Consider the following 14,857-nt stretch of genomic DNA (forward strand, 5'->3'; position numbering starts at 1 on the left):
CCCACCTCTTCCTCCAGCACTCCTGGAAGAAAAGTGCCACCACTTCCTTAGGCAAAAAGAGGTGGATTGTGACAATCCAAAGGGTTCTCCTTACCATCCTGAGTACTTAGCGGGTGAGGAAGAGGTGGTCAGGAGCACACATGTAAGATTTTTCCTGGGTGGGTGCAATTTGTGCTCTCCTGAAAAGGAAGCACTTGGCTCAGACCTGGCCTAATCATGATTATTTTGCCAGAGGGAATTGCTGTGCTTCAGAGCCATCACTACAGGTGGCAGTCTTGCACCTACTAGCTCGGCAAAGGTCAACAGAGTTCCATAAACATCAAACTCTGCACTGGCTGAACTTATATTGCCCAATACCCTTTTCTTCTTACTGGAATACAGAGGTGAATATACAACACTGCTGTCTATTGATTCAGACCATCTATCTAGCTCAGTATTGTCTTCTTGGGCTAGCAGCAGCCTTCCAGGATCTCAGTCAAGGTCTTTCTCAGTCCTCCGATATGTCAGGGGTCGAACCCAGGACCTTCTGCTTGCAAAGGGGGTGCTCTCCCATCGAGCCAAAGCCCACCCCCAAATACTCATGTGCATGCTTGCCTTTGGGTACATGCCTGCTTTCAGACTACCAACAGTAGTCTATGTGGAAGTAGGAGCAATTCTAAGAGTCTGTTATGCTCTTTGTTCCACTCTTCCAAGTGGTGGGAAGTGCCAGATGTACAGTGTTATCCAGGTTTGGGCTGTCCGTAGTAACAAATTGTCTCACAGTGCCAATGGTACTGCAGACAGTTGCCCTAGAAACAAAGTCACACAGTCTGGAAGAGTTTTTCAGTAATTTTTCAACTGTTTTGCTCCAAACTCCCGCGACACACCTATGGGCCTTTCACAGCACACCAGTGTGCCACAGCATGCCAGCTGAAAATTCCTGCCATAACCCTTTAGGGATCTCTACTTCTATAGGAAGCCCAAACCTGGATAACGCTATACACTTCCCACCACTTGAGAGAATTTAGAAAATGAAATGTTTACACAAGTGTAACACACATGCGTATGCGTGTACACATTCTCTCTCTCTCTCTTTTCATTTTTCACTTTTATGCATTTGTTTTAAAACATTGCTACCTGCTCTAGGACTTTGGGATGAAAGGATCTAGCTCTTTAAAGAAAGAATAATATGTGGCAAGAGAAGAAAACACTCTCATATGGACATTTTAAAGTTGATTTTGTTCTTGTATAGTCTTAGTGGGGGCTGGGAGGTGACGTGACAATCTCCTGCACTTCTGAATTTTCCTCTACATTACTACACAGCACAATTCAATTTTTTCTTTACAGTTTACTTCTAAATGCTACAACTTGCACAGCAGTTACCCACATTCCATGTGAGTGGCACAGATCTGGCTACATAAGCTTGCAACCACCAGGAAGCAGTTAACTGGTCCACTTAACTGGAACTCCCCAAATGTCTGCCATATAATCCCCCAGTACTGCAGGGGATTCTGGGGCATGTTCTAGGTTGTTCACAAGGCATCCGTTGGGCTGTTAGGGTTTCCCAGTTATCCAAGGTGAACTAAATGCATGTCCTACAACACAACCCTGTGGCTGCACATTAGAAGGGAAGATTGGTACTGTGAGCAAAGCGTCCTTCAGAAACACTTTGTGGATTTTCTTTTTACAGCATCCCCAATAAACTCCTGAAGAACCCCAGAGTATCTTGAATGTTTGCAAACTACTAGGTTAAAACACTGCAAAAATTGACAGCAGCTATGTGAGCTTGATCAACATGAAGATACAGCTACTAGAATGCCATCCTTTATTTGCTGAAATATAATGCTGCCAATGAAGACAGTGCAGAAACTGCAACCATTACAGAATGCGGCTGCCCGTGTGGTTGCTGAGGCTTGTCTGTTCAGCTTGGTTGGGCCGCTGCTTCAAAGGCTGCTCTGGCTGCTGGTTTGTTTCCAGGCTCAATTCACAGTGCTACGTTGACTTTTAAAGCCCTTTATGACTCAGGACATTTGAGGGACTGCCTCCTTCCATATAATCCTAACCATATTCTAAGGTTGTCGGAGGGGGCCCTTCTGACTGCCACCACCAGCACAGGTGGTGGGGATAAGCCTTTCTCGGAGGTGGCTCCTTGATTGTGAAATTTCCTCCCCATGGAATTAAGAATGACTCCCTCTTTGGAGACCTTTTGTCATGGCTTCAAGACCTTTTTATTCAAGAAGGCTTTTAACTGCTGACATGATGGATTGGCACTTTTGGGGCACAATCCTAACCCACTTACCAGCACCAACTTAAGGGCAATGCAGCTCCAAGGTAAGGGAACAAATATTCCCTTACTTTGAGGAGGCCTCTGTGAGTGCCACCCAACTGCAGGATGCAGTACTTGTCCCATTGGCACAGCTATACCAGTGCTGGAAAGTTGGTTAGGATTTTGGCCTTAATGAATGTAATTTTAATAGTTTAATAGGGATCCATTGGGGTCTGATCTCCTGTATTGTTCTAATAGTTTTAGGTTTTAGTATTGTTTTAATCTTTCATTTTGTATTGTGTTTTTTTTAATGTTGTAAGCCACCTTGGGTGCCCCTAATGCAGTGATTTTCAACCTTTTTCATCTCACAGCACACTAACAAGGCACTGAAATGGTCAAGGCACACCATCAGTTTTTTTAACAACTGACAAGACACACCATGCTGTCAATGAGAGCTCACATCCCCCATTGGCCCTGCTAATAAATGACCCAAATTCCCACAGTACACCTGGGGACCATTTGTGGCACACCAGTGTGCCACGGCACAGTGGTTGAAAATGGCTGCCCTAATGAGTGGGAGAAAGGTGGGGTATAAATTGTTTAAACAAATAAACATAAGAATGTTTATTTGAAAAAGAGTTATGCCCTTTGATAACGAAAACTTTTGGTTAGTACAAAAAAGTTTTTAAAATGTTATGTATTTTGTGATAATGTCTGCCACTACGATGCAAAACAAGTAAGATTTCACTACCTGTTTTCATAGTTTGTGTATTTGTCAGATATCCTTATTCCCTTTTTTGTTGTTTATCTAGTGCCCACATCCCAGCAAGTTTTTACTTGAGGAGGTTGTTACCTGCAACTGCAGACGTGTGCAAAGTGATCACAAATCCAGATGACAGAACCAGCATACCAGGATGAGCAGAATGTATCGAATTATTATTATTATGATAATGATGATTACCCAATTTCTAACTGGTGTGACATGAGTGACATCTCCAGACTGAGTGCTACATTCACCAGCATCTTGTACTCTCTGATTTTCCTTCTCAGCTTGTTTGGAAATAGCCTCGTCTTATGGATCATCACAAAATATGAGAATCTCATGTCCTTAACGAACCTCTTCATCATGAATCTTTGCATCACGGACTTGGCTTTTTCCTGTACGTTGCCCTTCCTGATTGTGTACAGTTACCATGGATGGATTTTTGGTGATTTTCTTTGCAAGGCTGTGAACGTCGTCTTCTCCATCAGCTACTATGGCGGTGTGATCTTTCTCACCATAATGACTATTCTCCGGTTCCTGGCTGTGGTCGATCCTTTGTCAACATTGAGAATGCCAACAAGAAAGGTTGGCACTCTGGTTTGCTTGGCCATTTGGACCAGCAGCACATTAGTTGTGGTCCCTGAAATGATTTATACCCAGATAACCGTGGACAGTGATGACAATCTGCATTGTGAATACATAGATACTTTCACGTGGAAGCTAGTGGAGATGTGTCAGCAGATTTTTTTCTTTCTAGTGTCCTTCATTATCATTGCAATTTGTTACATCAAGATGCTTAAGATTCTGCTCAGATCGAGATCTCACAGGAGGCACAGGACTGTGAGGCTCATATTTGCCATTGTAGTGGTGTTTTTCCTGAGTTGGGCACCTTATAACATGCTTGGTTTCATGTACTTTTTGTCATCTTATCACCTCATCAAACTAAGCTGTCAAACCACCAAGCATGTTTTCTTTGCTTTTGACATTAGCCGCAAAATAGCTTTTTGCCACTGTTGCCTCAACCCAGTGCTCTATGTCTTCGTTGGTGTGAAATTCAGGAGACATCTGAAACTCCTATGCAAACAATACTCTCCTTGCAGGACTCAACCTTCAAGCCCAAGATCTAGTTCTTTTCATGCTAATCCCTATGAAGATGCGTCCCTGTATTGAAGCAAGAATTGCCTTACGGAAGAAAATTTGAATGATAAAATAAAATGCCTGCAATTTGATGATATTTTGCTGAAAAGAAAATGCAATATACAATGAACATTTCTCACCTGCTTTGCTTGCGATATAACTTTTCCAGAGCCGTTTTTTCTGTTCTACATCAGGCTTCTGCTAAAACTTTCCTGTGCTTATAGAATGATAAGTAAGTGAAAGGGGGGGAAAAACTATGTTGACATAGGATAAATCAAGTGTATGAACTAATCAGACATAACTCTGATCTCTAAAATGTTGCAATGATTTAATTTTCATAGGACTTATTTTCGTCAGGAAATTGGACACACCAGTACAATTGTTCTTATTGATTGCTTGTTTTATTGATCTTTGTTTTATTGATCTTTTTTGCTGCTTTGATCACGTACCAAAATGGAAGGGGAAGGTGGGCTACTGATGATAAAAATCAATATCAAATATTGATTTTGCTATGTATGTAGTTACATATTTGACTACAAATATAGTATGTAGCAAAGCTACAAACATCATATTTGAACTTAACTGGACTGTACCCATATCTTGCATGCAAAGATTAAGACGAATGTAACTTTGTCTATATAATATAGGCAGCATATACTGTATGCTGGGAAATCTGAAGCTTTCTGTATGATTTAAAATTGTGAGTTTCACCACAGGCAAGAAGTTACTTACAAATCTGTGCATTTGGAGCAGAAAGGTTAAAGTATAGATTATGCCAAAAACTTGCAAATATTATATTTGCAATATCAGTTCCTCAAGCAGTTCTAGTTCCGCAATGATGCAGTGTATATATAGCCATGCTCAAATCCACAACAGCTGTATTATTTTTATACCTACACTTTTGTATTATGAATCTAACAATCTATAATACAGTATAGAAACTCTTCTTATTCTGATTTTTATGCATTTTTCATTCTTTATGGGCTTTATAATATAATGGTGTAAAGGAAGCAAGAGGGCAAAACAGGGCCAGAGCCTAGCAGTTAGTGACAGCAAGTTCCTTTGCCAGTCTTCTTACTTGCTGAACTTGGGATTACTTGGAAAAGGTAGGTCTTTGCTGATATCACCAAGCTAGGAAGTCCAGATAGAAAGCCTTTCTACTAGGTTAACAGAAAGCTCTCCAAATTCAGATAGAATCCCTATAAACAGTAGTGGAACATGATGGTTTGAGATATGTGGCAACCCACTCCCTCTTGAGTGATCACAATGTTACCATGGCTACCCCAGGACATGCATGATGCACTTCATATGTGTATTAGAACATGCATGTTTTGCCAGGACTTTGTACCAATGGATACCATACACCCACCAAAAATTGACATAAAATTGTTAAGTCACCCAAGAAGAGGAAGAGTCCAAAGTAAGTAATATAAAATTTATTTGGTACAATAGCAGGAAGGGGGGGGGGGAATTAACCATTTAATGCAAAAGAAACAGTACTTTACAGCTGCAATATTGGTCACAAGCTGGGGTGTCACTGTTTTTAATGCATCTTTATGAACAGAATAAGACCGTAGACTGTGAATTTGAATCTCTATTTTAAAATTGAAAGGTATAGTGGGAGAGGAATGAACTATCAACCCAAGAAGGGGGCAAAAATTTTTTTTAAAGCATTAACAACAAGCACTGTAATGTGGCTAAAAGAAAATGTGATTATTCAGGAGTTTAAAAGCTGTGGTTTGGATGGCAGGGAGGGGGAAAGAGGGAAAGAATATGCATTCTGAAAAGTGTGGGGGGCTCAGGGAAATTAGGTGTATATAAACTGAAAAGATTAAATAAAAATAAAGTTGAGGGGAAAAAATTGCATGGAAAAAAGCTTGGCATCCACACAAATACATTCAAGGACCATCTCAGAATAACGAGTAGTGTGTTTTAATGCAGAACCTTAAACAAAGAGGAGGAGCCCTACTTTTTACATGTAGCCCTCCCCGAAGCTTGGAATCTGCACTCTCACATAACACCAGAACCAGGGGACATCCACTAAAATTGTGTGTTGGGAGATTCAGAACAGACAAAAGAAAATATTTCTTTACTCAGCATGTGGCTGGTCTGTGGAACTCCTTGCCACAGGATGTGGTGAAGGCATCTGGCCTGGATGCCTTTAAAAGGGGACTGGACAAGTTTCTGGAGGAAAAATCCATTATGGGTTACAAGCCATGAAGTGCATGTGCAACCTCCTGATTTTAGAAATGGGCTATGTCAGAATGCCAGATGCAAGGAAGGGCACCAGGATGCAGGTCTCTTGTTATCTGTTGTGCTCCCTGGGGCATTTGGTGGGCTGCTGTGAGATACAGGGAGCTGGACTAGATGGGCCTATGGCCTGATCCAGTGGGGCTGTTCTTATGTTCTTAAAGCGGGCGCAAAGCACTTCCGTTTTGCAGGAGGAGCTTTGCGCCCACTTCTGTTGTAGATTCCAAGCTCTGGGGAGCACTGTGCAGGGCTGCGCAGGGCTCCCCACACCTGCTGCAGCCCTACATTTAAAAAGCAAGTGCAAAGTATCCCCCCTCACCCCCCTTAGCGACACCATCCTGGGGATCGCGTCGCTGCCTTAGCCCCTCTCCCGCAAGAACTTACTGAGGGAGTAAAGCTCCCTCAAAGTTTGAGCCAGTTCCTTGCATGAAATGGGGGCAACAGCTCCAGTCATCCAAAGGGCAACAGGACACTCAGCACAGCAAATGGAATCACGGAATCCCAGTTGTATGCCACCATTATTTTAAATGGTGTGTGACTTGGTTTGCATGCATGAGCCATTTAGACTAAAGTCTCTAGGGTGCTCTGTTTCCACTACCCTCTCCAGGGCCAGTCCAGCCATGACGTGGGGTGAAGTGGCCATCTCAGTGGTGAGCTGTCAAGGGTGTGCCTGCCATGCTTGCACCCCACTGAACAAGTCACCCAGTCTTATCTTGGCCCAGGAGACATCTGACTCTCTGCAGGTGTTGAAGCAGCCATTGCTGCTGCTGCTGCTTCCCACTCTGGTCCCGGAGCTTGGGTACGAATGGGAAGAAGCAGCCCCTGCAGTTGCCATTGCTGTCAGGCTAAAAAAACTCTTTGCCTGCTAGAAGTGACAGCTGTCACCACTTCAAAAAGCAAGTAGAGAGTAGAGTGGGGATGCTCTAGGCTAGCGGTTCCCAAACAGGAACCCACCAGTGGGTCACAACCCAGTTTTTGACAGCTCACAGAACTGACAGGGCAGGTTAGGCAATGTGCATCAAGGGTTAAACAAGCCGCTACTTAGGGGAAGCACTGCTACACAATCACCATTATATAGCCATATAGCTTGGCATTTGTAAATCAGGCAGCAGCCTCTAGGGCAGTGGTTTCCAAACTTTTCAGCAGCAAGATCCACCTTTTAAAACGACTCTCTATCAGGACCCACCTAGGTTTACCAGACTTTTAAAAAAGGAGATCTAGAAAGAAATAATATTTGTTTATAAGTAATTATAACCAGAAAAAGACTCTCAAACACTTATCTCCCTATATTTATGCATGCTTACAAACTGCAGGAGCTCAGTTCCTTGCAGGACAGTAGCAGATCTCTTGCAAAGTGCAGGATCTTTGCAAACTGAAATCTTTGTAGGGTAATTAGCATCTACAGTATCTGATTTTTGAATAGCCTCAGGGATTGAGGCAATTAGTTATCTGATCTTTCCATCACCCTTAGGCAACCAGCAAAAATCAGGTCACAAACGACCAATGGGTCCCAACCCACACTTAGGGAACAACTGCTGTAGGACCTCTAAAAGGTTTGGGAATCACTGCTCTAGGCAAACCTTCTCCTGTTTGCTCACCAGACTCAGCTTGGAAAACAAGCAAAAAGAGGATGCCAGAATTGTCATGTGCACACAACCCACAAAATGAGACAACAGCTAGATGCACCACTTCAAACATGGTATGGGCTTGAGCTGATCGCACTCTTTCCACCTTCAATGGTTAAGGGGGAGGCACTGAAGGTCTCTTGGCCATGGGCTCCAAAATCCTGACCAGCTTACCCAAAGCAATATCCTGCAATTTTAGTACTGCCTCTGTCTCTCATTTATTTGAAAAATAGAATTTGGATTTTACAATTTAGATTGGACAAACATTCGCAAGTGAGAATAAATCATAGGAAGTGCTTGTGCGATTTGTTTGCTTTGATTACAGGGACACACCATGATAAAAAAAAAGAACAAGCATGACATGGAAATGAAAGAGATTGCAGCTACTACATTCCCACTTCCCACTGGACAGTGCCAGAAACTAGAGCTTAAATTCAAGCTGCTGTTGTCAGTGACAACAAAAGTTGTAGAAAAGTAACAATGTATAACATCTCGTTTCTCCCAGAATTTCAAGAATAAATCATAATTCCTTCTCTTCCATTATTTTCAGTGTTGCCTATGGCACACTCCATGTGGAAATACAGAATAAACTTCTTCAGCGAAAAAGAAGACTAAACCAAAGTAGTAGATAGGAATGTTTGTAAGCTAATTATTAACTAGAGAAATAACACATCAAGTCTGCCTATAACACTAAGGCTGGCAACTTTCCTACTGCCCATGGGCAGCCCAATCCTAAAGGTGGCACCGCTGCCGGGTGCAGCAGTGCCGAAGTGACCACTGCATCCTGCGGCCCTGTGGCAGTTGCCAAATGTCTCCTCGGGAGAAGGGGACTTTTGTCCCCTTGGGAAAGCTCCAAGCCCCGCAATGGGGCTTCTCAAGTCTGAAAAGTATTTTGCTGGGTATTTTGCCAGCACAGACTTGAGAGACTCCGTTTCAGGCCGGCAGAGCTTCGTTGGTCCCACCCCCACCCACTCTGGTTTTCTTCCTCGCTCTGGAATGCCTCCCCCACCCTCTCCCCTACCCAGAGCTTTTTCCTAGCTCCGGGTGTTGTCCAGCTGACACTGGGCTCAGCACCAACTGGCTCAGTGCTGGTGCCAACACTGACTCGGCGCAGGGTGTCACAGGCGAGCCTTATGACAAGTTTGCGACACCCAGTGCCAGCACTGAAGGTCAGCACCAGCACTGACTCAGTTCAGGGCACTTGGGTCCTAAGTGCCCCTTACAGCAGCTTCATAGGCAGACATCAGCAAGGGATAATGCTTATGTTGATACCATGACAAGCTTCACCAATTGATTTCTGTAGCTGAAGGTGTTGTTAAAGTGATAAGAGCAGGTCAGTGCATTTTTTTCCTGGTGACATCTCTAAATGTCACTGATAAAGGACAACATCAATGCCAATGCCAGGGGCAAAGGGCACAATCCAAATGCAAGTACCTTGTACCCGCCCAGGAGGGTCACAAATGTGACATTAGGCACGTTTGCGCCTCTTCAAGAGGAAGCCGGGCCAGCGCTCTCAGAAGTGCTGGCCTGTGGAGGCTGATGCAAGTTTCTGCGCCAGCTTCCTCCTCAAGTCTTGCATCAGCCCGGCTGGGCCGATGCAAGGAGAAAAGGTAGGCAGGGAGTGGGAGGCAGGACTGGGATCCAGCACTTATGTTGGATCCCAGCCCCTGTTCCCAAGGAGAACGGAGTGGCTACAAGTCGCTCTGCTCTCATCAAACTTGCACCACCTCAATAGGTGGTGCAAGTCCAAGGAGACCCATAGGGGCCAGTGGCCCTTACCCAGGGGTAAGGGGAAAAGTTTCTCCTTACCTTTGGCTGAGGCGCTTCTGGTGCCTATCCTGCGCTGGATACAGTGCAAGCCTCTTTGCTTGCCTGTTCCAGCGCAGGATAGGATTGTGCCCTAAATTAATAAATAGCTCACTGTCTCTAAAGGGCTCACAATCTTAAAAAGATGCCGAAGAGGCACCAACAACAGCCACTGTAAAAGATGTGGTGCTGGGGAGAAGAGAGAGAGTTACTCTCCCCTAGGTATAATAGGACACCACTTTCAAAAATGCCCCTTTGCCCAATTAGCAGGGGTCTTTGCCCAGTTACTGAGGATTCATGAGTTAGCCTGGACAGACCTTTGTCCTGCGAGCTGCTGATGCCAGCCCTTTCCATACAAGTTTTGTCTGTGGTCTTCCAACTTTTTTTTACTATTGGGATCATGAAAAGGTAGGCTTCCACAACTGCACACTCCACCAAACTTCAACAAGTCATACCAGCCATACAGTGTGGGCTGTCTGAGTAGCCTCCTGTTTCTGCAGTCTCATGTTTGCACATTAAGCTGCTCATGGCTATCATGAGTGGGGAAAGGGACCCCATGATAACATGTGAACCTCTCCCTGCAGTGTGAATGTTATTGAGTGTGTTGGGGGAATTCAGGGAGTAAAATCCTGATGTTTATTGAGAACCTGATGGTTCTCAATGCATAGCGGGAACCTACTATGCAGGAGGAATCAACTGCCCAGGCAGGGCTGTTGATGGCTCTACATCTACATATACTCTATGAACAAAAGGGCACCAGTTTTCATGGTGGGCTTTTTTCTGTCATACCACCTTTTGATGCCAGTCAAGAGAACAGGAAGGAAACCGAAGAGCCTTCAGTTTGTAGAAATGAAACATAATTCTGCACAAACATTCTTAGAACATGTTCAAGAAACTTGAACTAGAATGTTTCGAATGCTCAAGTCAATATTCAAAAGGAACAGAAACATATGTGCATTTTGCTACTTCTTTCGTTGTTTGATGGAACTGTTCTGTGTTGCTTCCTCTTTCATCACAAACTGGCCTGAGAAAAGAGTCACTCAGGTGATTTGTAATAGTGAAATATGACTTTGTGAAATTTAAAAATCATAACACCATAACATTTATATTCAGGATATCTAGGGTACAGTGGCTATAAAAATCTGATTAATAGATACAGTACTTTATTAGTATCTTGCATTTAAATTTCAAAATATTACATTTAAAATGCCCACACCCCAACCCTTGGAGGGAAGACACTCTTTTAACTATCCATTAACACTGTAATTTTCTCCCTTACCCTCATCCCTTCTTTTTTGGAAGCATGGAAAGAGGATTGATTTTAAAAATAGAAAAGCATTCTGAAATTGTAGTTAGGCTGTAATTCCAGTAGGCTTTCAAATAGGTCCATTTGTACATCAGAGCAACATAAGAAAGAGAGCAGGCCAGCAGATGTTATAACTGTATAAAATTGCCATCTCAGGGCCCAATCCTAAACAGTGCGTGGCTTACCGCCAGTGTGCACTGTCGCAAATGTGCCATAAGGCACACCTGCAGCCCTCAGTGCCAGTGGACCGCCACCGCTTCACTGCATGGTGGTCACCCAAACTGCTAGGCGGAGGAGAGGTAGGTGGGGGGCGTGGGGGGAGGCGGGGATGAGGCGTTCCAGAGCAGGGGAGGTGGGGGAAGGGGAGAGGGCGGGAGGAGGCGTGCCGGGGAGGGAACAAGGCGGGAGAGGGGTGGGACCAGCGGAGCTCTGCTCCTCCATATCCAGAGCCTCTGTGTCGGGCCACAGCCAGTGCTCTGTGGATAAGCACTGTGATCAGCTGTTGCATGAGACAGCAGAGCAATACAAGTGCCAGTATTCCTCCTCGTCTTTTCTACAGCACTTTTTTCTTGCATCTGAGAGACAGACATGGGGTCCACTCTGCCATTAAACTTACTGGATGCTCTGAGACCAGTCACAGTCTCTCCGCCTAACTACCTACGGATTTCACTTTGTGCTTCTGGTGAAGCGTAGTTCCAGAGTCAACCCATGTCCTCCATCTGGCATCTTAGGAGACTACTACTAAATACTATCCCCCCTCCCAAACCTTGTGATGCATCACACTCAGCTCCTCTTGTTCCCCGGACTGGAAAAGTTAGAGGGGATGGAACAGAAGAGGAAGTGAGGAGAGAAGTAGTGATGAATCTCCTCTCCGCCACACTTCCTCGTCTAATCTCTCTCCTTTTTACTAATCCATGGAATGAGAGGAGGAGGTGACAAAATGGAGGTGAGTGGTCTGCTGGAAGTGGGTATCGCCCACCAAGGTGCTGCCTAAGGCAATTGCCTCAGCAGGCTTCGTGGATAAGCCAGCCCTGTGTAGTTCACCAAACCAACAGCAAATCTTTCCTGCACCACCAGCAGTTGTTTTTGCTGCTGAAGACTAACACAACTCCTTCTCTGGAAGTTGCCACTTCGCTGAGCTGCGGTGAGGATAATAAATGCTGACTGAAGGTGGAAAGAAACACGCACTCGTCCCCTTCTTGGCGAAAAAGCAGGCCAGAAACACAATCACCATTTGTATTCAACCTCAACACAGACTTTATGAAAGTCATAATTAGGATCTGTGTGTGTGTGTGTGTGTGTGTGTGTGTGTGTGTGTGTGTGTGTGTTGTTAAGAATGCATAAAAACACAAAACACCACCTTTGTGTGTATGTTTTGTTAAAAACACAAAACACAGCCTTTTGGGGGGGTTTTCTTAAAAACGCATACAAACACAAAACACCGCCTTTATGTATATGTTTTGTTAAAACCACAAAACACTGCCTTTTGTGTGTGTGTGTTTTCTTAAAAACACATAAATACACAAAACACCCCCTTTGTGAGTATGTGTGTACACACATGCATGTGTGTGTTGTTAAAAATGCATAAAAACACAAACAACTGCCTTTTTGGCTTTAAAATATAATAATAATAATAATAATAATAATAATAATAATAATATGTTTTGTATTATTATTATTAGGTGTTTACGACCTTTTCCAGAAATTAAAATAGATTACTTTTCAGTTAGAAAAAATGCTGTGACTGACTATATCACCTGTGACTATATCACCTACCTAGCACATTTTAAAAGCGATTATAATTTATAATTAAAATTTATTAAAATGCACCCTTTGGAATAAAAACATGTAGCACCTAATTTGCTATCTGTGCAAAAGATATCTATGACCAGCTGTTGCATGAGACAGCAGAGCAATGCAAGCACACACAAAAAATCACACACAAAAAATATATCCCTAGTCCTAAACTATGCAGCTAAAGAGTTAAGTAGAGGGTCACCTAGAGGGATCATGGGAGTTGTAGGCGTCTAGGCCTCATGGGTGTTGTAGGAAAACTCCAGGAGTGTGTATTCCTATGTGATGGCTGCCTTACGTTTGAGGTATTGTACTTTCCTTTTTGCAGTGGGAATACTTATGGTGGTGGTGTTGCTTAGGCGGCTTTTAGGTCCAAGCAAGCCCCAAACCACTGGGGTGTCTCTTGCCAGGATGGTGGCTCCTGGTGGAGGCAGCAGCTCAGTTTCCAGGAACCTGAGACTTTTGGGGGGAATCAAAACTTAGGACTTGTTGCTGCTGCTGTGGTTGCTCTTCTCTTGTTGCATCGTGAGTGTCTGCTGGTGTTTTAGAGGATGACCCTCTGCAGTGGGCTTTTAAGGGAGCAGACTAAGGCAGGAGAAAGTCTTTTTAGAGAATTTGAGCAGCAGTATCATTTCCCCTTCATCATTTCCACTCAAGCCCTCTCCCACTCCAAATGATTTGAACTGGGGGGGAGGCGTGTTTGGAAGCACATTCCACTTTGATTCCCCAAATGACCCCACTTGTCAGCCTTCCAGGTGGATCCCCACCTTTCTAACTGGTCATGCAATATGTGGCACACGTTGTGTTGTGTTGAACTTAAGTGGTGGAAAGCATCCAAGAGGTGGTTGTGTAATAGGGTCAGCCAGCAGCAGCCCCAGTCAGCAAGCAGCCAGCTGCTGTGAAAGCAGCTGACCCAGAAATAATGTTTGCTGCTGGTGCAACCGGTTGTAGGGAAGTCATCAAGGCGTGCAAAGGAATGAGACCGAATCGGTAAGGCGATCTCCTGTTTGCTGTCAGTTAGGCGAGCCACCTGTTGGTGACTGCTGGCTGGGTGCTCTGTTCAGTGCAACGGAGGCGCCTCTTGGGTGACGGTGAAGAGGTCACCCACCCACTTGTCATGACATTGACAGGAGCCGCTCTGATCGTTTTAGGTTGGCTGGCAGCCTGAGCCTGTTCATTTTTACTCCCAAGTAAATCTTGTTCGGCTCAGTGACAATTGCTCCCAAGTAACTAAGCCGCAGGATTTCTGCCTTACAGTACAATCCTATGCATGTCTACTCAGAAGTAAACCCCATTGTGTTCAATGGGGCTTACATCCAGGAAAGAGTGTGTAAGATTGCAGCCTTAGTTGATTTTCTCTGACTCTTGCACACTATATTGTTTGGTACCCCTTCTCTAAGCCAGTAGCTTTAACCAGAGATTAAAACCTGTAACTTTAATCAGAGGTGTAACTAAGGTGGAGCCTGAGGGGCACCTGTCCTGGATGCTATGCTTGGGGGGGGGGGTGCGCAGGTGCAAGGCAGGCATGTCCAGGTTCTTCCTGGAGAAGGAGGTGCTGGTGGCTTTGCACCCCCCATTCCTTCTCCTGGAGGAATGTGGAGGCTCCACAGGAAAAAGAATGGGGAGAGAAGGTACGAAGCTGCCAGTGCCTCCTCCTCTGGGAAGAACCCAAAAATGACATCACAATGTCATGTGACATCATGATGTCACTCCCCCAGGCTCCAGGGCCTCTGGCTTTAACTACCAACCTCTGCATTATTTACTGTTCCAAGCATAGCACATGCTTGCAGAGCCGTATGGATGTAGCAGTGGGGGGTTTAGATTTCATGTACATTTAAAGCTCTTCATGTCCAAACAAAACCCTGGCTTTCCCAATGTGTTGGAAAGGACTCCAATAAACTGCTGATGAATCTTAAAATGCATTCCAGCCC

At 44.4% G+C, this 14,857-nt stretch overlaps 2 protein-coding genes across 2 annotated transcripts in view; both read left to right on the forward strand.

The window, feature by feature from the left end:
* The first annotated feature begins 3,137 nt into the window (after positions 1 to 3,137).
* XCR1 (X-C motif chemokine receptor 1) lies at positions 3,138 to 4,178 on the forward strand. Its single transcript, XM_066631307.1, has one exon. The coding sequence runs from the start codon at positions 3,138 to 3,140 to the stop codon at positions 4,176 to 4,178; it is 1,041 nt and encodes a 346-aa protein (XP_066487404.1).
* A 9,678-nt stretch (positions 4,179 to 13,856) lies between these two features.
* Positions 13,857 to 14,857, forward strand: part of FYCO1 (FYVE and coiled-coil domain autophagy adaptor 1) — a 58,874-nt gene continuing 57,873 nt past the window's right edge. Inside the window, exon 1 of the mRNA XM_066627619.1 lies at positions 13,857 to 13,916. The gene's annotated coding sequence lies outside the window, so the exon portion shown is untranslated. The remainder of the gene's footprint in view (positions 13,917 to 14,857) is intronic.

The sequence above is a fragment of the Tiliqua scincoides genome, chromosome 5, assembly GCF_035046505.1.
Source record: "Tiliqua scincoides isolate rTilSci1 chromosome 5, rTilSci1.hap2, whole genome shotgun sequence".
In the NCBI taxonomy this organism is placed as follows: domain Eukaryota; kingdom Metazoa; phylum Chordata; class Lepidosauria; order Squamata; family Scincidae; genus Tiliqua; species Tiliqua scincoides.